Source organism: Salmo salar, chromosome 02, assembly GCF_965601325.2.
Source record: "Salmo salar chromosome 02, fSalSal1, whole genome shotgun sequence".
NCBI classification, from domain to species: domain Eukaryota; kingdom Metazoa; phylum Chordata; class Actinopteri; order Salmoniformes; family Salmonidae; genus Salmo; species Salmo salar.
The window spans coordinates 19,223,137-19,249,488 of record NC_138292.1 but is presented as its reverse complement, the minus strand read 5'-3'; the positions used below and the strand labels follow the sequence as shown (position 1 = coordinate 19,249,488).

Below are 26,352 nucleotides of genomic sequence, written 5' to 3'. Positions count from 1 at the left end.
TGTCTCTCCCTCCCTCCATCTGAAAACACACACACCTGTCTCTCCCTCCCTCCATCTGAAATCACACACACCTGTCCCTCCCTCCATCTGAAAACACACACACCTGTCTCTCTCTCCCTCTATCTGAAAACACACACACCTGTCCCTCCCTCCCTCCATCTGAAAACACACACACCTGTCCCTCCCTCCCTCCATCTGAAAACACACACACCTGTCTCTCCCTCCCTCCATCTGAAAACACACACACCTGTCTCTCCCTCCCTCCATCTGAAAACACACACACCTGTCCCTCCCTCCCTCCATCTGAAAACACACACTCCTGTCTCTCCCTCCATCTGAAAACACACACTCCTGTCCCTCCCTCCCTCCATCTGAAAACACACACTCCTGTCTCTCCCTCCATCTGAAAACACACACTCCTGTCCCTCCCTCCCTCCATCTGAAAACACACACTCCTGTCCCTCCCTCCCTCCATCTGAAAACACACACACCTGTCTCTTCCTCCATCTGAAAACACACACTCTTGTCCCTCCCTCCCTCCATCTGAAAACACACACTCTTGTCTCTCCCTCCATCTGAAAACACACACTCTTGTCCCTCCCTCCCTCCATCTGAAAACACACACACCTGTCCCCCCCCCTCCCTCCATCTGAAAACACACACACCTGTCTCTCCCTCTATCTGAAAACACACACTGCTGTCCCTCCCTCCATCTGAAAACACACACACCTGTCCCTCCCTCCATCTGAAAACACACACTCCTGTCCCTCCCTCCATCTGAAAACACAAACACCTGTCTCTCCCTCCCTCCATCTGAAAACACACACACCTGTCCCTCCCTCCATCTGAAAACACACACTCCTGTCCCTCCCTCCATCTGAAAACACACACACCTGTCCCTCCCTCCCTCCATCTGAAAACACACACTCCTGTCTCTCCCTCCCTCCATCTGAAAACACACACTCCTGTCTCTCCCTCCCTCCATCTGAAAACACACACTCCTGTCCTTCCCTCCATCTGAAAACACACACTCCTGTCTCTCTCTCCCTCCATTTGAAAACACACACTCCTGTCTCTCTCTCCCTCCATCTGAAAACACACACTCCTGTCTCTCTCTCCCTCCATCTGAAAACACACACTCCTGTCCCTCCCTCCATCTGAAAACACACACACCTGTCCCCCCCTCCCTCCATCTGAAAACACACACTCCTGTCTCTCCCTCCATTTGAAAACACACACTCCTGTCTCTCTCTCCCTCCATCTGAAAACACACACTGCTGTCCCACCCTCCATCTGAAAACACACACACCTGTCCCTCCATCCATCTGAAAACACACACTCCTGTCCCTCCCTCCATCTGAAAACACATACACCTGTCTCTCCCTCCCTCCATCTGAAAACACACACACCTGTCCCTCCCTCCATCTGAAAACACACACTTCTGTCCCTCCCTCCATCTGAAAACACACACACCTGTCTCTCCCTCCCTCCATCTGAAAACACACACTCCTGTCTCTCCCTCCCTCCATCTGAAAACACACACACCTGTCTCTCCCTCCCTCCCTCCATCTGAAAACACACACACCTGTCCCTCCCTCCATCTGAAAACACACACACCTGTCCCTCCCTCCCTCCATCTGAAAACACACACACCTGTCTCTGCCTCCCTCCATCTGAAAACACACACACCTGTCTCTCGCACCCTCCATCAGAAAACACACACTCCTGTCTCTCCCTCCATCTGAAAACACACACTCCTGTCCCTCCCTCCCTCCATCTGAAAACACACACTCCTGTCTCTCCCTCCATCTGAAAACACACACTCCTGTCCCTCCCTCCCTCCATCTGAAAACACACAGTCCTGTCCCTCCCTCCCTCCATCTGAAAACACACACACCTGTCTCTCCCTCCATCTGAAAACACACACTCCTGTCTCTCCCTCCATCTGAAAACACACACTCCTGTCTCTCCCTCCATCTGAAAACACACACTCTTGTCCCTCCCTCCCTCCATCTGAAAACACACACTCTTGTCTCTCCCTCCATCTGAAAACACACACTCTTGTCCCTCCCTCCCTCCATCTGAAAACACACACTCCTGTCTCTCTCTCCCTCCATCTGAAAACACACACTCCTGTCTCTCTCTCCCTCCATCTGAAAACACACACTCCTGTCCCTCCCTCCATCTGAAAACACACACACCTGTCCCCCCCTCCCTCCATCTGAAAACACACACACCTGTCTCTCCCTCTATCTGAAAACACACACTGCTGTCCCTCCCTCCATCTGAAAACACACACTCCTGTCCCTCCCTCCATCTGAAAACACATACACCAGTCTCTCCCTCCCTCCCTCCATCTGAAAACACACACACCTGTCCCTCCCTCCATCTGAAAACACACACTCCTGTCCCTCCCTCCATCTGAAAACACACACACCTGTCCCTCCCTCCCTCCATCTGAAAACACACACTCCTGTCTCTCCCTCCCTCCATCTGAAAACACACACTCCTGTCTCTCCCTCCCTCCATCTGAAAACACACACTCCTGTCCTTCCCTCAATCTGAAAACACACACACCTGTCCCTCCCTCCATTTGAAAACACACACTCCTGTCTCTCTCTCCCTCCATCTGAAAACACACACTCCTGTCTCTCCCTCCCTCCATCTGAAAACACACACACCTGTCTCTCCCTCCATCTGAAAACACACACACCTGTCTCTCCCTCCCTCCATCTGAAAACACACACTCCTGTCTCTCCCTCCCTCCATCTGAAAACACACACACCTGTCTCTCCCTCCCTCCCTCCATCTGAAAACACACACACCTGTCCCTCCCTCCATCTGAAAACACACACACCTGTCTCTCTCTCCCTCTATCTGAAAACACACACACCTGTCCCTCCCTCCCTCCATCTGAAAACACACACACCTGTCTCTCCCTCCATCTGAAAACACACACTCTTGTCCCTCCCTCCCTCCATCTGAAAACACACACTCCTGTCTCTCTCTCCCTCCATCTGAAAACACACACTCCTGTCTCTCTCTCCCTCCATCTGAAAACACACACTCCTGTCCCTCCCTCCATCTGAAAACACACACACCTGTCCCCCCCTCCCTCCATCTGAAAACACACACACCTGTCTCTCCCTCTATCTGAAAACACACACTGCTGTCCCTCCCTCCATCTGAAAACACACACTCCTGTCCCTCCCTCCATCTGAAAACACATACACCAGTCTCTCCCTCCCTCCCAACATCTGAAAACACACACACCTGTCCCTCCCTCCATCTGAAAACACACACTCCTGTCCCTCCCTCCATCTGAAAACACACACACCTGTCCCTCCCTCCCTCCATCTGAAAACACACACTCCTGTCTCTCCCTCCCTCCATCTGAAAACACACACTCCTGTCTCTCCCTCCCTCCATCTGAAAACACACACTCCTGTCCTTCCCTCAATCTGAAAACACACACACCTGTCCCTCCCTCCATTTGAAAACACACACTCCTGTCTCTCTCTCCCTCCATCTGAAAACACACACTCCTGTCTCTCCCTCCCTCCATCTGAAAACACACACACCTGTCTCTCCCTCCATCTGAAAACACACACACCTGTCTCTCCCTCCCTCCATCTGAAAACACACACTCCTGTCTCTCCCTCCCTCCATCTGAAAACACACACACCTGTCTCTCCCTCCCTCCCTCCATCTGAAAACACACACACCTGTCCCTCCCTCCATCTGAAAACACACACACCTGTCTCTCTCTCCCTCTATCTGAAAACACACACACCTGTCCCTCCCTCCCTCCATCTGAAAACACACACACCTGTCTCTCCCTCCCTCCATCTGCAAACACACACACCTGTCTCTCCCTCCCTCCATCTGAAAACACACACACCTGTCCCTTCATCTGAAAACACACACACCTGTCCCTTCCTCCCTCCATCTGAAAACACACACTCCTGTCCCTCCCTCTATCTGAAAACACACACTCCTGTCCCTCCCTCCATCTGAAAACACACACTCCTGTCTCCCGCTCTGAAACACACACTCCTTCCATTTATCTAAAACACCCCCCCCCCCCACCTGTTCCCCCAGGGCGTGGCAGGTGACCCTGTAGGCGTGCTGCTGGGCTCTCCTGGGCTCTGATAGGCTGAGAGCCTCCACGCCCAGCCCCTCCCCCTCAGCCTGGGCATCGCCATGGAAACGTGCAGGGACCAAGGGCCAGGGCTGTGGCCCCCCCTCGAAGACGACGAGGCAAGACCACCTCTGAAACCAGGGCCTGGAGAGGGGGGAGCAGAGGGACAAGGAGTAAAATGTATAGAGATGACAGGCAGAGAGAAACCTGGTATACTGTATGAATAGAGATAGATGTACAGTGCTTTCAGTATTCACACCGTTTGAATTTTTCCACAATACAATGTGAGATTAGATTTTTTTGTCAACGATCTACACAAAATATTCTGTAATGTCAAGGTGGAAAAAATAATTATAATATTTGTAAAAAAAATATATATATAAAAAAATAATAATAATACTTAGAAAACGAAGTATTCAACTTCCTGAGTCAATACATGTTAGAATGACCTTTGGCAGCTGTGAGTCTTTCTGGGTAAGTCTCTAAGAGCTTTGCACATCTAGATTGTACAAATGTATTATTTTAAACATTCTTCAAGCTCTGTCAAGTTTCAAGTCAATTTAAGTCAAAACTGTAACTTGGCCACTCAGGAACATTCAAGCAATTCCAGTGGCCTTGTTTTAGGTAATTGTCCTGCTGAAAGGTGACTGTCTCCCAGTGTCTGTTGGAAAGCTGAAAGAACCAGGTGTTCCTCTAAAATTTTGCCTGTGCTTAGCTCTATTCCATTACAACTTGCAGACTTGTTTACGTGCTGCTGTGCGATTTTGTTGCCAACCTTACTTTGCTACCTGACAACTTTACGTTTTTTACTTTTTAATTACCGTTTATATTCTTTGTTTTTCCCTCACTCAACTTTTTTACCCCGGAGGTTTTATCTGGACATGGTTCATCAGGACTTCAAACAGCCGAAGCTAAGTAATATTAACATGATGCCTTCTAATTGCAGTCGCTGTACTCATAATATACAGGAGATCGCCTTACGGCGGGGATAGCTGTGCTACAAGCCCAGCTTCAGACGCAATCGTTAGGCAAGGGTCATTTCCGTTGTAGGAAAGGATGAAACAGCGTCTGTGCCACCAGTAAGTACAGATAGTAACGTTAGTATAAATCCCCTCGCACGGTCCCCACAGCCGGACAACTTTCTCATGGCTTCTGGAGGGAAACGCTGTAGGAATGCTCAACCGGTGTCGCTTATTCAGCCGACAGAAACTTTCAACCGGTTCTCCCCATTAAGCAGCGAGTCGGAGTCAGTGGCCGAGCCTTCTCTGGTCTCTACTCCTCCCGTTACGGGGTCGAAGGCCGTAACGGCTCCCACCATTAGCTCTGACAAATTGAAAACCCGAGTCATTGGCGACTCCATTACCGGCAGTATTAGACTAAAAACGAATCATCCAGCGATCATACACTGTTTACCAGGGGGCAGGGCTACCGACGTTAAGGCTAATCTAAAGACGGTGCTGGCTAAAGCTAAAACTGGCGAGTGTAGAGAGTATAGAGACATTGTTATCCACGTCGGCACCAACAATGTTAGGATGAAACAGTCAGAGGTCACCAAGCGCAACATAGCTTCAGCGTGTAAATCAGCTAGAAAGATGTGTCGGCATCGAGTAATTGTCTCTGGCCCCCTCCCAGTTAGGGGGAGTGATGAGCTCTTCAGCAGAGTCTCACAACTCAATCGCTGGTTGAAAACTGTTTTCTGCCCCTCCCAAAAAGATAGAATTTGTAGATAATTGGCTGTTCTGCCTGCGGCTATGGAACCCTGACCTGTTCACCGGACGTGCTACCTGTCCCAGACCTGCTGTTTTCAACTCTCTAGAGACAGCAGGAGCAGTAGAGATACTCTGAATGATCGGCTATGAAAAGCCAACTAACATTTACTCTTGAGGTGCTGACTTGTTGCACCCTCGACAACTGTGATTAATATTATTTGACCATGCTGGTCATTTATGAACATTTGAACATCTTGGCCATGTGCTGTTATAATCTCCACCCGGCACAGCCAGAAGAGGACTGGCCACCCCTCATAGCCTGGTTCCTCTCTAGGTTTCTTCCTAGGTTTTGGCCTTTCTAGGGAGTTTTTCCTAGCCGCCTTGCTTCTACACCTGCATTGCTTGCTGTTTGGGATTTTAGGCTGGGTTTCTGTACAGCACTTTGAGATATCAGCTGATGTAAGAAGGGCTATATAACATTTTTTGATTTGATTTAATTTGTATCATAAAAAACTCCATAGACCTTGCCGATGACAAGCATACCCATAACATGATGCAGCCACCACCATGCTTAAAAATATGAAGAGTGGTGATGTGTTGTGTTGGATTTGCCCAAAACATAACACTTTGTATTCAGGACATAAAGTTAATTTCTTTACCACATTTTTTGCAGGTTTACTTTAGTGCCTTATTGCAAACAGGATGCATGTTTTGGAATATAAAAAAAATCTGTACAGACTTCCTCACTGTCATTTAGGTTAGTATTTTGGAGTAACTACAATGTTGTTGATCCATCCTCAGTTTTCTCCTATCACAGCCATTAAACTCTGTAACTGTTTTAAAGTCACCACTGGCCTCATGGTGAAATCCCTGAGCGGTTTCCTTCCTCTACGGCAACTGAGTCAGGAAGGACGCCTGTATGTTTTTAGTGACTGGGTTTATTGATACACCATCCAAAACCTAATTAACTGCTTCACCAATGCACAAAGGGATATTCAGTGTCTGCTTTTTTATTTTTACCAATCGGTGTGCTTCTTTGCAAGACATTGGAAAACTTCTCTGGTCTTTGTGGTTGAATCTGTGCTTAAAATTCACTACTTGACTGAGGGACCTTACAGATAATTGTATGTGTGGGGCAGGGGCACAACTTTCACTGGGGGAAAAAATGCATTTTTGTCAACGCCAGTATTATCATTGGAATGTGATACAAAACGAGGCAATGGTGTGCTTTAGAACCATGCGGACACCACCGAGCCTTCGGATAGGCTGTTCGGAGTGTTTGTCCGACTGGATAGACAGTCGTTTAATATTGGAGGCTCAGCGATGTTAGGATTTTGAAAGTTGTGTAGTGTACACCCGGCTTAAACGGTAGGCTACAAGCAACAGGCATGGTTGTAGTTGATGGGAAAGTGAACCATATAACTGAATAATTAGCATTCTATGCAAATTGCAAATACAATGAATGGTGCCTCACTGAGGTGAGATTGCTGTGCCGCATTGTGTTGACGAGAATGTAAGAACCATAAAGTCAATATCAAGTAGACCTAGAGAAGGTAAATGCTGCCACATCTTACATAAGACAGGTAGCATTGTAAAAGCAACACATGAACCGGCAGTGGTGCATTGTAAGTGCAAGGAAGGCCATACAGTATCCCCCCCCAGGGCGCGCGTCGGTAATACCGTAAACCCCAGGATGGTAAAAGGACGGTATGAAGGTATGGAAAAATGGATACCGCCTAACCTATCAGGAACTAGAAGTACATGTGTCAGAGTGTATCCAGATGGAAGCAGTGTGATGCTCAAACCTCCAATGGCACTCAACCAACCTGGGGAACATAAGTCAATTAAACCCCCCCAGTCTCTCTCTCTCTCTGTCTCTCTCTGTCAGTCTCTCTCTCTCTCTCTCTCTCTCTCTCTCTGTCTCTCTCTCTCTCTCTCGGTCTCTCTCTGTCAGTCTCTCTCTCTGTCTCTCTCTCTCTCTCAGTCTCTCTCTGTCAGTCTCTCTCTCTCTGTCTCTCTCTCTCTCTCTCTCTCAGTCTCTCTCTCTCTCTCTGTCAGTCTCTCTCTCTCTCTCTCTCTCAGTCTCTCTCTGTCTCTCTCTGTCAGTCTCTCTCTCTCTGTCTCTCTCTCTCTCTCTGTCTCTCTCTGTCTCTCTGTCTCTCTCTGTCTCTCTCAGTCTCTCTCTGTCTCTCAGTCTCTCTCTCTCTCTCTCTCTCTCTCTCTCTCTCTGTCTCTCTCTGTCTCTCTCTCCCTCTCTGTCTCTCTCTGTCAGTCTCTCTCTCTCTGTCTCTCTCTCTCTCTCTGTCTCTCTCTCTCTCTGTCTCTCTCTGTCTCTCTCTCAGTCTCTCTCTGTCTCTCAGTCTCTCTCTCTGTCTCTCTCTCTGTCTCTCTCTCTCTCTGTCTCTCTCAGTCTCTGTCTCTCTCCGTCTCTCTCTGTCTCTCTCTCTCTGTCTCTCTCTCAGTCTCTCTCTCTGTCTCTCTGTCTCTCTCTCTCTCTCTCTCTCTCTCTCTCAGTCTCTCTCTCTGTCTCTCTGTCTCTCTCTGTCTCTCTCAATTCAATTCAATTCGCTTCATTTACAATATAAAAAAATATTTTAAAAATGAGAATCAAAATTGTCAACGGGACAACAGTAACAACAATAACCAAGGGTCAAAATAACCAACACATTGAACAATAACAATAGCCATACAGTAGAGTACATGTGCAGGTTTATTGGTCTGTCACTGTCCCTCATCTTATGGCAGGCAGCAATGTAGTGCGCTGCCAACCCACAGCTCTCTGCGTCCTCCCCCAACAGGATGGGTAGCCTATCCTCATCAGAGAGGTCTTTAAAACCTTGAATAAGGGTTTCAAATTTGGGGAAATGACACTCTCTAATTGTTTTATATTTTTGACATTTTGTCAGGAAATGCAGCTCCGTCTCAGGTTCTGCTGTTGTGCAGTGGTTGCACAGCCTTTCCTCTACAGGGAGCCAGGTTTTCCTCTGTCTACCCTTCTCAATGGCAAGGCTGTGCTCACTGAGCCTGTACTTTGTCAAGGTTTTTCTAAGGTTTTGATCAGTAACCATGGTCAAATATTTAGCCATAGTGTACTGTCGATTTAGGGCCAGATAGCACTGCATTTTGCTTTGTGCTTGTGCTTGTGTTTCCCAATAAGCAATGTAGTTTTGTTTTGACTGTGTTGTAATTTGGTTTATTCTGATTGATTGGATGTTCTGGTCCTGAGGCTTCAGTGTGTTAGTAGAACAGGTTTGTGAACTCAGCCCCAGGACCAGCTGGATGAGGGGACTCTTTTCTTTGCTCAGCTCTTGGCATTGCAGGGCTTGGTAATGATATGAGAGGGGGTCACTGTATTTTAGATGTTTCCAAAACTTAATTGCTCTTTTTTGAGTTTTTATTATTAGTGGATATTGGCCTAATTCTGCCCTGCATGCATTGTTTGTAGTTTTCCTCTGGACATGTAGGAGAATCTTACAGAACTCTGCATGTTGTGTTTCAATGGGGTGTTTGTCCCATTTGATGAAATCTTGTTTTGCAAGTGGACCCCACACCTCGCTGCCATAAAGTGCAATTGGTTCAATGACATATTCAAATAGTTTTAGCCAAATTTTAATAGGTATTTCAATTTGAATTTGCTTTTTAATGGCGTAGAATGCCTGCGTGCTTTGTCTCTCAGTTCATTCACTGCCTCATTAAGGTGTCAGGTTGAGCTTATTTTTAAACCTAAGTAATTGTAGTGTGTGCAGTACTCTATATATTTTCTACCAATTGAGAACTTTGGTCTAATTCCCTGAGATCTGGATCTTCTCTGGAAAATCATAATTTTTGTCTTTTTGGGGTTTACTGCCAGGGCCCAGGTCTGGCAGTACTGCTCTGGCAGTACTGCTCTAGCAGGTCCAGGCTCTGCTGTAGGCCATGTGCTGTGGGTGACAGCAGGCATAGGTCATCTGCGAAGAGTAGGCATTTAACTTCTGAATTGTGGAGACTAACACCAGGGGCTGAGGATTTTTCTAGAATAGTGGCCAATTCGTTAATGTAAATATTGAAGAGTGCAGGGCTCAGATTGCAACCCTGACGAAGGCCCCGCCCCTGGTTAAAGAATTCTGTTATTTTCTTACCAATTTTAATGCTGCACGTATTGCCAGTATACATTGATTTAATTATGTCATATGTTTTACCCCCTACACCACTTTCAATAACTTTGTAGAACAGTCCTGTATGCCAAATAGAATCAAATGCTTTTTGGAAGTCGATAAAGCAAGCGTATATTTTGGTATTATTTTGGTGGACATGTTTATCTATCAGGGTGTGTAAGGTGTAAATATGATCAGTTGTGCGATGTTTTGGTATAAATCCAATTTGGCTTTTACTCAAGACATTGTGCTTATTAAGGAAGTTTAGAACTCTTACATTGATGATACTACAGAAAACCTTCCCCAGGTTACTGTTCACACAAATGCCTCTGTAATTGTTAGGGTCAAATTTGTCTCCGTTCTTAAAGATTTGGGTTATGAGTCCTTGATTCCAGATGTCGGGGAAATAACCTACACTCAGGATCAAATTAAACAGTTTTAATATAGCCAATTGAAATTTTGCACTAGTGATTTTGAGCATCTCATTTAGGATGCCATCAGGTCCGCATGCTTTTTTAAATTTGAGAGCCTGAAGTTTCTTATAGAGCTCCTGGTCAGTAATTGGGGAGTCCAATGGATTTTGATTGTCCTTTATAGCTTTTTCTAATCCATTCAACTTCTCATGAATTTGGCGTTGTTCTGCGTTTGTGTCAATTTGAACGGTGTTGTAGAGTGTTTTGAAATGGGTTGTCCATATGTCACCATTTTGTATCGCTAATTCCTCTTGTTTAGATTTTTTTAGTTTTTTCCAATTTTGCCAAAAGTTGTTTGTGTTTATGGACTCCTCAATTAGTGTCAGCTGCTTGCTGTTGTACTGTGCTTTTTGGTTCTGAGTGTACGTTTATAGAGTTTTAAAGTCTCACAGTAATGAAGGCGTAAATCACCATTATTTGGGTCTCTGTGCTTTTGGTTGGATAGTGTTCTAAGTTTTTTCCTTATAATTTTACAATCTGCATCAAACCAGTTGTCATCTGTGATTTTTTTTGTTTTGTTTTTTATCAATTTCAATTGTGCTTCTTTTTCCGTTTGCCTGAATATATAGTTGATGTTTCGTACTGCTAGATTGATGCCTTCTTTACTGTGAGTGAATGTGGTATCCAGAAAGTTATCTAAGAGTGTTTGGATATTTTGGTTCCAGGTTGCTTTCTGGTATTCTTCTGTGCTGTTTTGGGCCCATCTGTATGAATTCCTGATGTTGTGCAGCTTACTGGGCTGGGAATGTGTGGTTGTTTCCATGTCTGTTCTTTTGAGGAACAACGTAATTTGGCTGTGATCAGACAGAGGTGTTAGTGGCTTGACAGTGAATGAGCTGAGAGAGAAAGGGTCCATGTCTGTAATCATATAGTCTACTGTACTGTGGCCAAGAGGTGAGCAGTAGGTGAATCTCCCCAAAGAGTCCCCCCGTAACCTACCATTGACAAAGTACAGACCCAGGCTTCTACAGAGCTGTAAAATATCCCTTCCGTTTTTGTTGACGGTGCTGTCACTGTTGTTTCTATGGGGGAGATTAAGACAGTTAGAAACAGTATGGCCTGTAATAAAGCTGTCCCCTCGTGTGCTCGTTAGATCAGGTAGTGTTCCTGTGCGCGCATTTGTGTACCCACAGATGAGTACATTTCCCTGGGCCTGGAAATGGCACGTCTCTTCCTCAAGGGTGGGGCATATCTCCTCTGAGTAATATGGGGATTCTGAGGGGGGGATATATATTGCGCAAAGGAACACATCTTTTTCTGTCAGTACAAGTTCTTTTTTTTGTTTTAACCAAATGTGATATTTGCCCATTTTGAGGGGATCAATTAGATTTTGTAGTTCGGATTTGTACCAAATGATCAATCCTCCAGAGTCTCTGCCTCTATTGACAGAGCTGTGTTTCTGTGATGGCACAATGACCTCTCTGTAGCCTGTGGGACAGTGAGTGACAACGTCAGCCTTACACCATGTCTCCTGCAGAATGATGACGTCAACATCTTTCAGATGTTTGTTGAACTCCAGTGTTAAACTCTTCAGTCCAAAGGTTGATGAGTTTAGGCCCTGAATGTTCCACATGCTAACTGATAGGGATTTCATGTTGCAAAAAGACTGAGACAGACTCGGTCTCAGTCTGTCTCGGTCTGTCTCGGTCTCAGTTTGTCTCGGTCTGTCTCTGTCTGTCTCGGTCTCAGTTTGTCTCGGTCTGTCTCTGTCTGTCTCGGTCTCAGTCTGTCTCGGTCTCAGTCTGTCTCGGTCTCAGTCTGTCTGTCTCGGTCTCAGTCTGTCTCGGTCTCTGTCTGTCTGTCTCGGTCTCAGTCTGTCTGTCTCGGTCTCGGTCTGTCTCGGTCTGTCTCAGTCTGTCTCGGTCTGTCTCTGTCTCGGTCTGTCTCTGTCTCGGTCTGTCTCTGTCTCGGTCTCGGTCGGTCTGTCTCTGTCTCGGTCTCAGTCTGTCTCGGTCTGTCTCTGTCTCGGTCTGTCTCTGTCTCGGTCTGTCTCTGTCTCAGTCTGTCTGTGTCTGTCTCGGTCTGTCTGTGTCTGTCTCGGTCTGTCTCTGTCTGTCTCGGTCTGTCTCTGTCTGTCTCTGTCTGTCTCTGTCTGTCTCTGTCTGTCTCTGTCTGTCTCGGTCTGTCTCGGTCTGTCTCTGTCTGTCTCGGTCTGTCTCTGTCTGTCTCGGTCTGTCTGTCTGTCTCGGTCTGTCTGTCTGTCTGTCTCGGTCTGTCTGTGTGTCTCTCGGTCTCTGTGTGTCTCTCGGTCTCTGTGTGTCTCTCGGTCTCTGTGTGTCTCTCGGTCTCTGTGTGTCTCTCGGTCTCTGTGTGTCTCTCGGTCTCTGTGTGTCTCTCGGTCTCTGTGTGTCTCTCGCTCTGTGTGTCTCTCGCTCTGTGTGTCTCTCGGTCTCTGTGTGTCTTTCTGTATGTCTCTCTGGCCTGCAGTGAATCAGGTGTCTGTCTCGGTCTGGGTCTGTCTCGGTCTCAGTCTGTCTCTGTCTCAGTCTGTCTCTGTCTCAGTCTGTCTCGGTCTGTCTCTGTCTCGGTCTGTCTGTCTCGGTCTGTCTGTCTGCTCGGTCTGTCTCTGTCGGTCTGTCTCGGTCTCAGTCTGTCTCTGTCTCAGTCTGTCTCTGTCTCAGTCTGTCTCTGTCTCAGTCTGTCTCTGTCTCTGTCTCGGTCTGTCTGTCTCGGTCTGTCTGTCTCGGTCTGTCTGTCTCGGTCTGTCTGTCTCGGTCTGTCTGTCTCTGTCTGTCTGTCTCGGTCGGTCTCGGTCTGTCTCGGTCTGTCTCGGTCTGTCTCGGTCTGTCTCTGTCTGTCTGTCTCGGTCTGTCTCGGTCTCAGTCTGTCTCGGTCTCAGTCTGTCTCGGTCTCGGTCTGTCTCGGTCTGTCTCTGTCTGTCTCGGTCTGTCTCGGTCTGTCTCGGTCTGTCTCTGTCTGTCTCTGTCTGTCTGTCTCTGTCTGTCTGTCTCTGTCTGTCTGTCACGGTCTGTCTGTCTCGGTCTGTCTGTCTCGGTCTGTCTGTCTCGGTCTGTCTGTCTCGGTCTGTCTCGGTCTGTCTCTGTCTCGGTCTGTCTGTCTCGGTCTGTCTCGGTCTGTCTCTGTCTCGGTCTGTCTCGGTCGTTCTCCATCTCGGTCTGTCTCCGTCTCGGTCTGTCTCCGTCTCGGTCTGTCTCCGTCTCGGTCTGTCTCCGTCTCGGTCGGTCTGTGTCTGTCTGTCTGTCTGTCTGTCTGTCTGTCTCGGTCTCTGTCTGTCTGTCTCGGTCTCTGTCTGTCTCGGTCTGTCTTTCGGTCTCTATGTGTCTCGGTCTGTCTCGGTCTGTCTCGGTCTGTCTCGGTCTGTCTGTCTCGGTCTGTCTGTCTCGGTCTGTCTGTCTCGGTCTGTCTCTGTCTGCTCGGTCTGTCTCGGTCTCAGTCTGTCTCTGTCTCAGTCTGTCTCTGTCTCAGTCTGTCTCTGTCTCAGTCTGTCTCGGTCTGTCTCTGTCTCGGTCTGTCTCTGTCTCGGTCTGTCTGTCTCGGTCTGTCTGTCTCGGTCTGTCTGTCTCGGTCTGTCTGTCTCTGTCTGTCTGTCTCGGTCTGTCTCGGTCTGTCTCGGTCTGTCTGTCTCGGTCTGTCTCGGTCTGTCTGTCTCGGTCTGTCTCGGTCTGTCTCGGTCTGTCTCTGTCTCGGTCTGTCTGTCTCGGTCTGTCTCGGTCTGTCTCTGTCTCGGTCGTTCTCCATCTCGGTCTGTCTCCGTCTCGGTCTGTCTCCGTCTCGGTCTGTCTCCGTCTCGGTCTGTCTCCGTCTCGGTCGGTCTCCGTCTGTCTGTCTGTCTGTCTGTCTCGGTCTCTGTCTGTCTGTCTCGGTCTCTGTCTGTCTCGGTCTGTCTTTCGCTCTCTATGTGTCTCGGTCTGTCTCGGTCTGTCTCGGTCTGTCTCGGTCTGTCTCGGTCTGTCTGTCTCGGTCTCAGTCTGTCTCGGTCTGTCTGTCTCTGTCTGTCTCGGTCTGTCTCGGTCTGTCTCGGTCTCGGTCTGTCTCGGTCTCGGTCTGTCTCGGTCTCGGTCTGTCTCGGTCTGTCTGTCTCGGTCTGTCTGTCTCGGTCTGTCTCAGTCTGTCTCGGGCTCGGTCTGTCTGTCTCGGTCGGTCTGTCTCGGTCGGTCTCGGTCGGTCTGTCTCGGTCTGTCTGTCTCGGTCTCAGTCTCTCGGTCTGTCTCTGTCTCGGTCTGTCTGTCTCGGTCTGTCTGTCTCGGTCTGTCTGTCTCGGTCTGTCTCAGTCTGTCTCGGGCTCGGTCTGTCTGTCTCGGTCGGTCTGTCTCAAGCGGTCTCGGTCGGTCTCGGTCTCAGTCTGTCTCGGTCTGTCTCGGTCTGTCTCGGTCTCGGTCTGTCTCGGTCTCGGTCTGTCTCGGTCTGTCTCTGTCTGTCTGTCTCGGTCTGTCTCTGTCTCGGTCTGTCTCTGTCTCGGTCTGTCTCTGTCTCGGTCTGTCTCTGTCTGTGTCTGTCTCGGTCTGTCTCTGTCTCGGTCGGTCTCAGTCTCGGTCTGTCTCCGTCTCGGTCTGTCTCCGTCTCGGTCGGTCTGTGTCTGTCTGTCTGTCTCGGTCTCTGTCTGTCTCGGTCTCTGTGTGTCTCTCGGTCTCTGTGTGTCTCTCGGTCTCTGTGTGTCTCTCGGTCTCTGTGTGTCTCTCGGTCTCTGTGTGTCTCTCGCTCTGTGTGTCTCTCGGTCTCTGTGTGTCTCTCGGTCTCTGTGTGTCTTTCTGTATGTCTCTCTGGCCTGCAGTGAATCAGGTGTCTGTCTCGGTCTGGGTCTGTCTCGGTCTGTCTGTCTCGGTCGGTCTGTCTCTGTCTGTCTCAGTCTCTGTCTGTCTCGGTCTGTCTCTGTCTCGGTCTGTCTCTGTCTCGGTCTGTCTGTGTCTGTCTCGGTCGGTCTCAGTCTCGGTCGGTCTCAGTCTCGGTCGGTCTCAGTCTCGGTCGGTCTCAGTCTCGGTCGGTCTCAGTCTCGGTCTGTCTCCGTCTCGGTCTGTCTCCGTCTCGGTCTGTCTCCGTCTCGGTCTGTCTCCGTCTCGGTCTGTCTCCGTCTCGGTCTGTGTCCGTCTCGGTCTGTGTCCGTCTCGGTCTGTGTCTGTCTGTCTGTCTGTCTCGGTCTCTGTGTGTCTCTCGGTCTCTGTGTGTCTCTCGGTCTCTGTGTGTCTCTCGGTCTCTGTGTGTCTCTCGGTCTCTGTGTGTCTCTCGGTCTCTGTGTGTCTCTCGGTCTCTGTGTGTCTCTCGGTCTCTGTGTGTCTCTCGGTCTCTGTGTGTCTCTCGGTCTCTGTGTGTCTCTCGGTCTCTGTGTGTCTCTCGGTCTCTGTGTGTCTTTCTGTATGTCTCTCTGGCCTGCAGTGAATCAGGTGTCTGTCTCGGTCTGGGTCTGTCTGGGTCTGTCTCGGTCTGTCTGTCTCGGTCGGTCTGTCTCTGTCTGTCTCGGTCTCGGTCTGTCTCGGTCTCGGTCTGTCTCGGTCTGTCTCGGTCTCGGTCTGTCTCTGTCTGTCTCTGTCTGTCGGTCTCGGTCTGTCTCGGTCTCAGTCTGTCTCGGTCTCGGTCTGTCTCGGTCTCGGTCTGTCTCGGTCTCGGTCTGTCTCGGTCTCTGTCGGTCTCGGTCTGTCGGTCTCGGTCTGTCGGTCTCGGTCTGTCGGTCTCGGTCTGTCGGTCTCGGTCTGTCTCGGTCTGTCTGTCTCAGTCTCGGTCTGTCTGTCTCAGTCTCTGTCTGTCTCAGTCTCGGTCTGTCTGTCTGTCTGTCTCAGTCGGTCTGTGTCTGTCTCGGTCTGTCTCTGTCTGTCTCGGTCTGTCTCTGTCTCGGTCTGTCTCTGTCTGTCTCGGTCTGTCTCTGTCTCGGTCTGTCTCCCGGTTGGTCTGTGTCCATCTGTCTCGGTCTCTGTGTGTCTCTCGGTCTCTGTGTGTCTCTCGGTCTCTGTGTGTCTCTCGGTCTCTGTGTGTCTCTCGGTCTCTGTGTGTCTCTCGGTCACTGTCTGTCTCTCGGTCTCTGTCTGTCTCTCGGTCTCTGTCTGTCTCTCGGTCTCTGTCTGTCTCTCGGTCTCTGTCTGTCTCTCGGTCTCTGTCTGTCTCTCGGTCTCTGTGTGTCTCTCGGTCTCTGTGTGTCTTTCTGTATGTCTCTCTGGCCTGCAGTGAATCAGGTGTCCACTCCTCCAAGTCCTCTATTCAATAAGGAGAGAGGACCTGACCCACATCAGCACACCGTTAAGAGCACTGAGATTCCATCTCAATAATTAAAACATACACACTAATCACAGGAAGAGTGATATTGATCAGCTAATCCAGTAAAACTAATTGAACTTACAAATGACTTTGTGTTTCTCCTCTGTGTGTTGTAAACTGTGTGTGTTTATAAGAGTGTGTGTGTTGTAAACTGTGTGTGTTTATAAGAGTATGCGTGCTGGTGTGTGTGTGTGTGTGTGTGTGTGTGTGTGTGTGTGTGTGTGTGTGTGTGTGTGTGTGTGCATGTGACAGTGTGAGGGCGAGTGTGTGTGTAAGTGTGTGACCCAATTAATGGAACCAGGGAGCTGGGGGAGTGAAGGGGAGCATCTATGCTATAGGAGAGGTGGAGGGTTGGGGGCTTATTTCTGCTTTCATAGCTTACCTTAGCTACGCACATAGAGAGCAGAGCCACACTGTGTGTGTACTAGGTAGAGGGGTGAATACCCCCTGTGGTGACGTGGAGGTTGATGAGAGAGCAGTCTGTCACCTCCAGCAGGGTCTGGGGGCCAGAGCTTCCCTGGGGAGGGTCCTGGGCCTGGTTCTCCTCCTCCTGGACCCCCCAGACAGCCAGGGGAAGGGTGATGGTCTCTCCCACCCTACAGTCACCTCTCTGGGCCAGGACATCCACACCAGCTGGCCTCAACACGTACACCTAGAGAGAGCGAAAGAGTAGGAGAAAGAAAGAGAGAGCGACAGAGAAAGACAGAGACAGAGAAAGAGAAAGTCAAATAAAGACAGAGATAAAGAGAGAGTGATAGAGAAAGAGAGAGAGAAAGAGACAGAAAGACAGATAAAGACAGAGATAAAGAGAGAGTGATAGAGAGCCAGCGAGAGAAAGTGAGAGACAGAGAGAGAGAGAGACAGAGGGATGAGGAGATGAGAGGGTGTTACTGTTACTATAGTGTGTACTGTGAGATAAGAGTGTGTTATTCCCATCGATTGGATAAACCTGTCCAATCCTCAGATCTACTCAAGTGTATCTGCCGTAGGTACAAGAAGTTGATTTGGGATTGTGTGTGTGTGGACACACTCACCTGTCCAGTAGCGGTGTGTAGAGGGTTGCGTGCGTCTGATGCCTGAATATCCACTTGACCCCGTCTCTTTCCCGCCATGACTTCCCCTTTTATTGTCACCACGGCAACATCACTGTCACTCACCGACCAGCTCACAGCACCACTGCCACCCTCTACCTGGACACACACACATAAAGACCATGTCATGAATACAGATAAACACACACTTAAACATATACAGACTTACAGTAGTCAAACACACCTGTCTCTCTTTCTCTCTCACACACACACACACCTGCAAGTGGTGCTGATAGAGCTGTCCCTCAGGTTGCCAGGGAAACACAAGGACCGCCTCCTTGTGTTTCCCTGGCAACCTGAGGGACAGCTCTATCAGCACCACTTGCAGGTGTGTGCGTGTGTGTGTGTGTGTGTGTGTGTGTGTGTGTGTGTGTGTGTGTGTGTGTGTGTGTGAGGGGCTGCAGGGTGAGGGGCTCGTAGATCTCAACTTCTTGCTCTGCTCTGATTGGTGGTATCAGGGGCAACGCTCGGCCATCCTGGAGAGAGAGAGAACGATGGTAATGATATTGTCATCACCCATGTCAAGATGCCATGATGTTTGACAGAGGTGTGTGTGTGTACCTCAGTGAGCACAGTGAACAGTGCAGCTCGTATAGTAGTGTGCCCAGACCCTCGTGTTTCCAGTACATGGTAGGAACTGTTAGAGGAAGTCTCCAGGACATAGAACAGCCAATCAGAGAAGTCCACGGTCATCACCACATTCTACCAAAGGGAGAGAGGGGTTAGAGAGGAGGGGGAGAGAGAAAGGTGTTAGGTTCAGATAAGCCTGCTGTCCCTGACAGAGTAGGCTTTAGACGTCTAGTGTAAGGGAGGGTAACTCTTATAGTTGTCATGGTAACGTTACCTGTGCCAGGTGTGCTGTGTGACCCTCCTGGTCGTGAACTCGTACAGTCACCTGGTACTGACGACCACTCTCCAACACCCACCTGTCCTCCTCCACACACACACACACACACACACACACACACACACACACACACACACACACACACACAGCTTGCCATAGTACGACAATAGACATGTTGATAGCTGGGCTCACTCACTCAGGTAACTTGGCTCCACCACAAACACAGAACAGCGAGGCAGGTGGGAAGCAGAGTTTTCTGGTAGGCCTGGGTACAGGAAATGCTGAGGAAAACCACACCTGTAGGACTACACTACCCACAACCCCAGAAACCACACCTTACAGGACTACATTAATGCTAAACTACAGGAATAACTTTAAAGTGGTTTGGTAAGGTGGTCCCATGGTGGAAGGACACTGGGGTGTGTGACGGACAGCGTGGTGCGGCCTAGCCCTCGGGCGGTGATGGTCCTCATGTCCTGGTCCACAGTGATGACATCATCATCGTAATTTGGGTCTCTCTCTACAGACAGCTCATACTCTCCCTCACCCAGCACCACCTCTATAGGAGACAGAGAAGAGAACATTGCTGGTGCATCATCGGCTGCTCTACAGCTCTAATAAGTACAAGGAGGACTGAGCACTTGATGTTTTCTGTCTCCAATATATTTGTCTGAGCTTTGATGTTCCTTCAGTCTTCTTCCTCTGGATCTTAGAGAAACACAAAGGGACCCCTAACTAGAAGACTCATAAATCTCCCTAAAGGCTCTGTAAAGATCTGACAGACTACACTACTGTCTACATTAGGGACTCATCCTAAAGGCTCTGTAAAGATCTGACAGACTACACTACTGTCTACATTAGGGACTCACCTAAAGGCTCTGTAAAGATCTGACAGACTACACTACTGTCTACATTAGGGACTCACCTAAAGACTCTGTAAAGATCTGACAGACTACACTACTGTCTACATTAGGGACACACCTAAAGGCTCTGTAAAGATCTGACAGACTACACTACTGTCTACATTAGGGACTCACCCTAAAGGCTCTGTAAAGATCTGACAGACTACACTACTGTCTACATTAGGGACTCACCCTAAAGGCTCTGTAAAGATCTGACAGACTACACTACTGTCTACATTAGGGACTCACATAAAGGCTCTGTAAAGATCTGACAGACTACACTACTGTCTACATTAGGGACTCACCTAAAGGCTCTGTAAAGATCTGACAGACTACACTACTGTCTACATTAGGGACACACCTAAAGACTCTGTAAAGATCTGACAGACTACACTACTGTCTACATTAGGGACTCACCTAAAGGCTCTGTAAAGATCTGACAGACTACACTACTGTCTACATTAGGGACTCACCTAAAGGCTCTGTAAAGATCTGACAGACTACACTACTGTCTACATTAGGGACACACCTAAAGGCTCTGTAAAGATCTGACAGACTACACTACTGTCTACATTAGGGACACACCTAAAGGCTCTGTAAAGATCTGACAGACTACACTACTGTCTACGTTAGGGACTCACCCTAAAGGCTCTGTAAAGATCTGACAGACTACACTACTGTCTACATTAGGGACACACCTAAAGGCTCTGTAAAGATCTGACAGACTACACTACTGTCTACATTAGGGACACACCTAAAGACTCTGTAAAGATCTGACAGACTACACTACTGTCTACATTAGGGACTCACCTAAAGGCTCTGTAAAGATCTGACAGACTACACTACTGTCTACATTAGGGACTCACCTAAAGGCTCTGTAAAGATCTGACAGACTACACTACTGTCTACATTAGGGACTCACCTAAAGGCTCTGTAAAGATCTGACAGACTACACTACTGTCTACGTTAGGGACTCACCCTAAAGGCTCTGTAAAGATCTGACAGACTACACTACTGTCTACATTAGGGACTCACATAAAGGCTCTGTAAAGATCTGACAGACTACACTACTGTCTACATTAGGGACTCACATAAAGGCTCTGTAAAGATCTGACAGACTACACTACTGTCTACATTAGGGACTCACCCTAAAGGCTCTGTAAAGATCTGACAGACTACACTACTGTCTACATTAGGGACTCACCTAAAGGCTCTGTAAAGATCTGACAGACTACACTACTGTCTACATTAGGGACTCACCTAAAGGCTCTGTAAAGATCTGACAGACTACACTACTGTCTACGTTAGGGACTCACCCTAAAGGCTCTGTAAAGATCTGACAGACTACACTACTGTCTACATTAGGGACTCACCTAAAGGCTCTGTAAAGATCTGACAGACTACACTACTGTCTACATTAGGGACTCACATAAAGGCTCTGTAAAGATCTGACAGACTACACTACTGTCTACATTAGGGACTCACCTAAAGGCTCTGTAAAGATCTGACAGACTACACTACTGTCTACATTAGGGACTCACCCTAAAGGCTCTGTAAAGATCTGACAGACTACACTACTGTCTACATTAGGGACACACCTAAAGGCTCTGTAAAGATCTGACAGACTACACTACTGTCTACATTAGGGACTCACCTAAAGGCTCTGTAAAGATCTGACAGGCTACACTACTGTCTACATTAGGGACTCACCTAAAGGCTCTGTAAAGATCTGACAGACTACACTACTGTCTACATTAGGGACTGACCTAAAGGCTCTGTAAAGATCTGACAGGCTACACTACTGTCTACATTAGGGACTCGCCCGTTTCTGTGTCATGCACGCTTTTCCAGACTCTGAAGGAGAGGGTGGAGCCTAGCAGCAGGTAGGCGTCATGGGAGGGGCTAAGGTAGAGTCTGTCTGTCACGGTCAGGCTCACAGAGGCTGACTCTACCCACTAAGTAACACACAGGGGACAGGTAAAAACCAGCACAATCTATTCTTATACCTAAACTAATCCATCCATCTTCATCCATAATCTATCGCCCCATCCACTCATTCCAGGTGCTTCCATCAATGTATTTATCTTTCGGAAGCCAATACATAAATCCCTTCATCCATCCCTCCATCCTCCTTACCTTGTAGTCTGGGTGCGAGAGGGAGGCCCTGACCTGTACCACCCCGCTACGGACCCCCTCCAGCAACACACTGTCCCCTTTCTGACCTGCTTCCTCCAGGGACAGGATGCGATGGGGTGGGGAGTAGCCCGCCTCTGAGAAATGCACAAACCTACACAACATACAGTATATACAGTGCATTCAGGAAGTATTCAGACCCCTTGACCTTTTCCACATTGTGTTACGTGACAGCCCTATTCTAAAATGTATTAAATCGTTTTTTTCTCCTCATCAATCTACACACAATACCCAATAATGACAGAGCAAAAACAGGTTTTTAGAATTTTTTGGTAATTTATTACAAATAAAAAACTGAAATATCATATTTACATAAGTATTCAGACCCTTTTCTCAGTACTTTGTTGAAGCACCTTTGGCAGCGATTACAGCCTTGAGTCTTCTTGGGTATGACGCTACAAGCTTGTCACACCTGTATTTGGGGAGTTTCTCCCATTCTTCTCTGCAGATCTTCTCAAGCTCTGTCAGGATGGATGGGGAATGTCGCTGCACAGCTATTTTCAGGTCTCTCCAGAGATGTTCGATCGGGTTCAAGTCTGGGCTCTGGCTGGGTCACTCAAAGACATTCAAAAAATTGTCCCAAAGCCACTCGTGCATTGTCTTGGCTGTGTGCTTAGTCGTCCTGTTGGAAGGTGAACCTTCGCCCCAGTCTGAGGTCCTGAGGAGGTTTTCATCAAGTTCTCGCTGTACTTTGCTCCATTCATCTTTCCCACGATCTTGACTAGTCTCCTATTCCCTGCTGCTGAAAAACATCCACACAGCATGATGTACCACCACCATGCTTCACCGTAGGGATTGTGCCAGGTTTCCTCCAGACGTGACACTTGGCATTCAGGCCAAACAGTTCAAGCTTGGTTTCATCAGACCAGAGAATCTTGTTTCTCATGGTCTGAGAGTCCTTTAGGTGCCTTTTGGCAAATTCCAAGTGGGCTGTCATGTGCCTTTTACTGAAGAGTGGCTTCCGTCTGGCCACTCTATCATAAAGTCCTGATTGGTGGAGTGCTGCAGAGATTGTCCTTCTGGAAGGTTTTCCCATCTCCACAGAGGAACAATGGAGCTCTGTCAGAGTGACCTTCGGGTTCTTGGTCACCTTCTCCTCCGATTGCTGTTTGGCCGGGCGGCCAGCTCTAGGAAGTCTTGGAGGTTCCAAACTTCTTCCATTTAAGAATGATGGAGGCCACTGTGTTCTTGGGGATATTCAATGCTATAGACATTTTTTGGTACCCTTCCCCAGATCTGTGCCGGGACACAATCCTGTCTTGGAGCTCTACGGACAATTCCTTTGACCTCATGGCTTAGATTTGCTCTGACATGCACTGTCAACTGTGAGACCTTATATAGACAGGTGTGTGCCTTTCCAAATCATGTCCAATCAATTGAATTTACCACAGGTGGCCTCCAATCAAGTTGTAGAAACATCTCAAGGATGATCAATGGAAACAGGGTGTGAATGATTATGTAACTAAGGTATTTATTTATTTTATTTCTATTCTAAAAACCTGTTTTTGTTTTGACATTATGGGGTATTGTGTGTAGATTGATGAGGAAAATGTGTATTTAATCAATTTTAGAATAAGGCTGTAACGTAACAAAATGTGGAAAAAGTCAAGGGGTCTGAAAACTTTCCAAATGCACTGTACATAACGTTTTCAGTTGACTGTATGCTTCTTTCATCTTCCTTTGTCATTATTTCCCTCTTTCTCCATCCCTCTCGCTCTCACCTAACAATCTCTGCTTTCTGAGTCCTTTACTAGCCTCCACTCAAACTGTAGACCTGCCAGACTAGAGAGAAAGAGAGAGAGAGAGAGAGAGAGAGAAAGAGAGAGAGAGAGAGAGAGACTCCTGGTGCCAGAAGGGAGCAGTAGACACACAGATCCAGGATCCAGGTTCTTTAGCACAACAGTCAGCTTGAACTAGACCTGGCAGCCGAAAACTGTTGACAATAAACCAAAGTTTCCATTTAACCCTTTGGGTTTGAGTTTTTCCCTCTGTGAGCCTGGGGTACATTTGGATGTGTGGGACATTTAAGCTCAGCTCTCGAAGGAACATCAGTGGGCCCATGCTCAGCGCTCATTCATATGGAGGGATGAAAGGAGGAACAACCCCTTGTCTACATATTGACTGAGTTAAATGTGTGGGGTGGGTGATATGTCAATGACAAGGCGAGTACCTCCTGAGTCCAGTGCCATGACGGAGAGCACGAGGGGTGGGTCTTCGGTGAACAGTTGACGCGTCGTCGTGACAACCTGAATCTGCTTGATCTGGTCAACAATGACATCACAGCGCAGGGTATGGCCAGTCACTGAAAGATGATGGGGGCTGTTTAGTTACACCCTCCACACCCCTCCCTCTCTCCGTTCTGCTACACACACACACACACTCCCCTCACCAGAGTCCTGTCCTCGTATGATGCCGGCCCCTTGGTTAGTGTCCAGTGGAGCGGACAGAGGCCGGGCGGACACTAGGACCTGCTGGCTACAGGCTGATGGAGGGAGGATGGAGGGAGGGATGGAAGGAGAGATGGGCCAAACAACGACTGCCTGGGGTCGGGAGGACACCCTTAAAATATCACACACAGATAACTAAGTGGCATTATGTCTAATATTTCAGATGATACATCTTCTGCTTTTTTAGCACCACGACATCAACTTGGCAATCTGAATAGAAACATTCATGTCATCATTCACTGCCACTCACCATTTATAGCATCCCTTCTCTGCGTCAACGTGAAGTTGACATGATTATGATTTGATCTGGGCAAAAGTAACTTGGGAACATTCAGCCTTGTTGACTGGCTCAAAGCAATAATAGTTACACTAAAAATCAATCATTTACATAATACTTTAGAGTTTAAAACGGCCATTATTGTGAATACATTTTGAGGTCTCAACAAATGCGATCAGAACATTTAAACTAACGTTAGAGCAGTTTCCTTTTTTAAGCAACGTCGCATTGTTTACGTTGAACTGTTAACGCTAGCTAACGTTAACTAGCTAAACTTAGAGGTTTCGATAGCCATTGCTAGCGAACAAGTAATAAAAAACGATTTAAGTTCGTCATTGACTTGTCATTTCTAAATAAACGAATTAATGAGACAAAAACAGCAACTAAAAAGCTATTAAACTAAACCATTTGCAAAATGTAGGCAGACAACAACGCGTCACTATTATGGTTGTTTTTTGATCTCAGCTGCCAAAAACAAAAAAGTGCGTTCATGACGAGCTAGTGACAGAACAGTGACGTCATGTGTTTACAGTCTTGAACGTTGCCCAACCAACTCTACTCTTCTTGGGGCCCAAAATAATTATTTGGCCAGACAGACTACATTTGTTTTATCTAGCATTAAATTATTAAACTTTTTACATTAATATACAATACATTTTGTATCTCCAAGGAACAAATACAATGTTGCACCATAACACGTCTTCAAACACTCCTTATGCAGCTGCAACTAGATTATTTAAAGTGCCAATCTGCGATTAAAACAATAACAAAGCAGATGACCCGCCTCGCCTCTGTTTTGGTAAAAAGCTGAGGGATGGGCCTGAAGAAATGTAATCACTCTCAAACTCAGACATAGCTTTGGATGCAAGCAGTGATCACCCATAATATCAACATGATCGTTTTAACCATGTTTGGAGGCAAAACAGTGTTTGTTTACATTTACAATGTTTACAAACATTTTAGTCAAACAAGTTTATATTTTGGGTTCTGATGGGGTGTGACAGTTGAACTAAGCTCATGAGGAATTTATAAATTGGAGTAAACTAATTGACAACACTTAGGCTTCTACTTCCAGTTTATACATACTATATTAAAAAAATATGGCAAATAGAAATCAAAACTGGATGGTGTTCAGAGATAGATGGGAGGGGTTGAGTGGAGCTGAAGGATGAGACTAAAAACAAATAAAATATAACTATTGTAACATAAGCATTTATAAGTTATATTCTTCAAGAATCAATGGGTATATCATTCACTTATGTCAAATGTGTGTAACAAGTGCAGATTGCCAACAATGTGAGGTGTAAATTGGCCTGGGGAAAGAAAACACTTGCATTTTAGCATGTAGGCCACATTGTATTGCCAATAAAATCAGGTATTCTAACATAGGAAAAGGAAAGGGGGATACCTAGTCAGTTGTACAACTGAATGTATACAACTGAAATGTGTCTTCCGCATTTAACCCAACTCCTCTGAATCAGAGAGGTGTGGAGAACTGCCTTAATCGACATCCAGGTCTCCGGCGCCCGGGGAACAGTGAGTTAACTGCCTTGCTCAGGGGCAGAACGACAGATTTTTACCTTGTCAGCTCTGGATTTGATCAAGCAACCTTTCGGAACAGGACAGGTTTCTACAGTCAGAGTAGTTTTTATACTGCAGGTGTCACGTTCGTTCTAATAATGATCGGACCAAGGCGCAGCGTGAGTATCGTTCCACATCTTTATTAATATGTGAATCTATGCAAGACATACAATAAACTATAAACAAAACAACAAACCGTGACGACAGAGGTGCAACATGCACTAACTCAAAATAAGATCCCACAAACAACAGGTGGGAAAAGGCTGCCTAAATATGATCCCCAATCAGAGACAACGATAGACAGCTGCCTCTGATTGAGAACCATATCAGGCCAACATAGAAATACAACATCTA

The 26,352-nt window shown here is 47.5% G+C and overlaps 1 protein-coding gene and 1 non-coding gene across 2 annotated transcripts; both read right to left on the bottom strand.

Moving 5' to 3' along the window:
- Positions 1–17,084: 17,084 nt before the first annotated feature.
- On the bottom strand, positions 17,085–18,010 carry LOC145850295 (nuclear pore membrane glycoprotein 210-like). The gene is made up of 2 exons (XM_082969895.1): positions 17,695–18,010; positions 17,085–17,312 (listed from the first exon to the last, which is right to left on the bottom strand). The coding sequence occupies exons 1-2, from the start codon at positions 17,878–17,880 to the stop codon at positions 17,085–17,087; spliced, it is 414 nt and encodes a 137-aa protein (XP_082826021.1). The 5' UTR covers positions 17,881–18,010.
- A 124-nt stretch (positions 18,011–18,134) lies between these two features.
- Positions 18,135–19,847, bottom strand: LOC106605898 (uncharacterized). Its single transcript, XR_014380200.1, has 3 exons — positions 18,596–19,847; positions 18,313–18,453; positions 18,135–18,227 (listed from the first exon to the last, which is right to left on the bottom strand). It is a non-coding gene; the product is annotated as an uncharacterized LOC106605898 (transcript).
- Between the last annotated feature and the right edge of the window lie 6,505 nt (positions 19,848–26,352).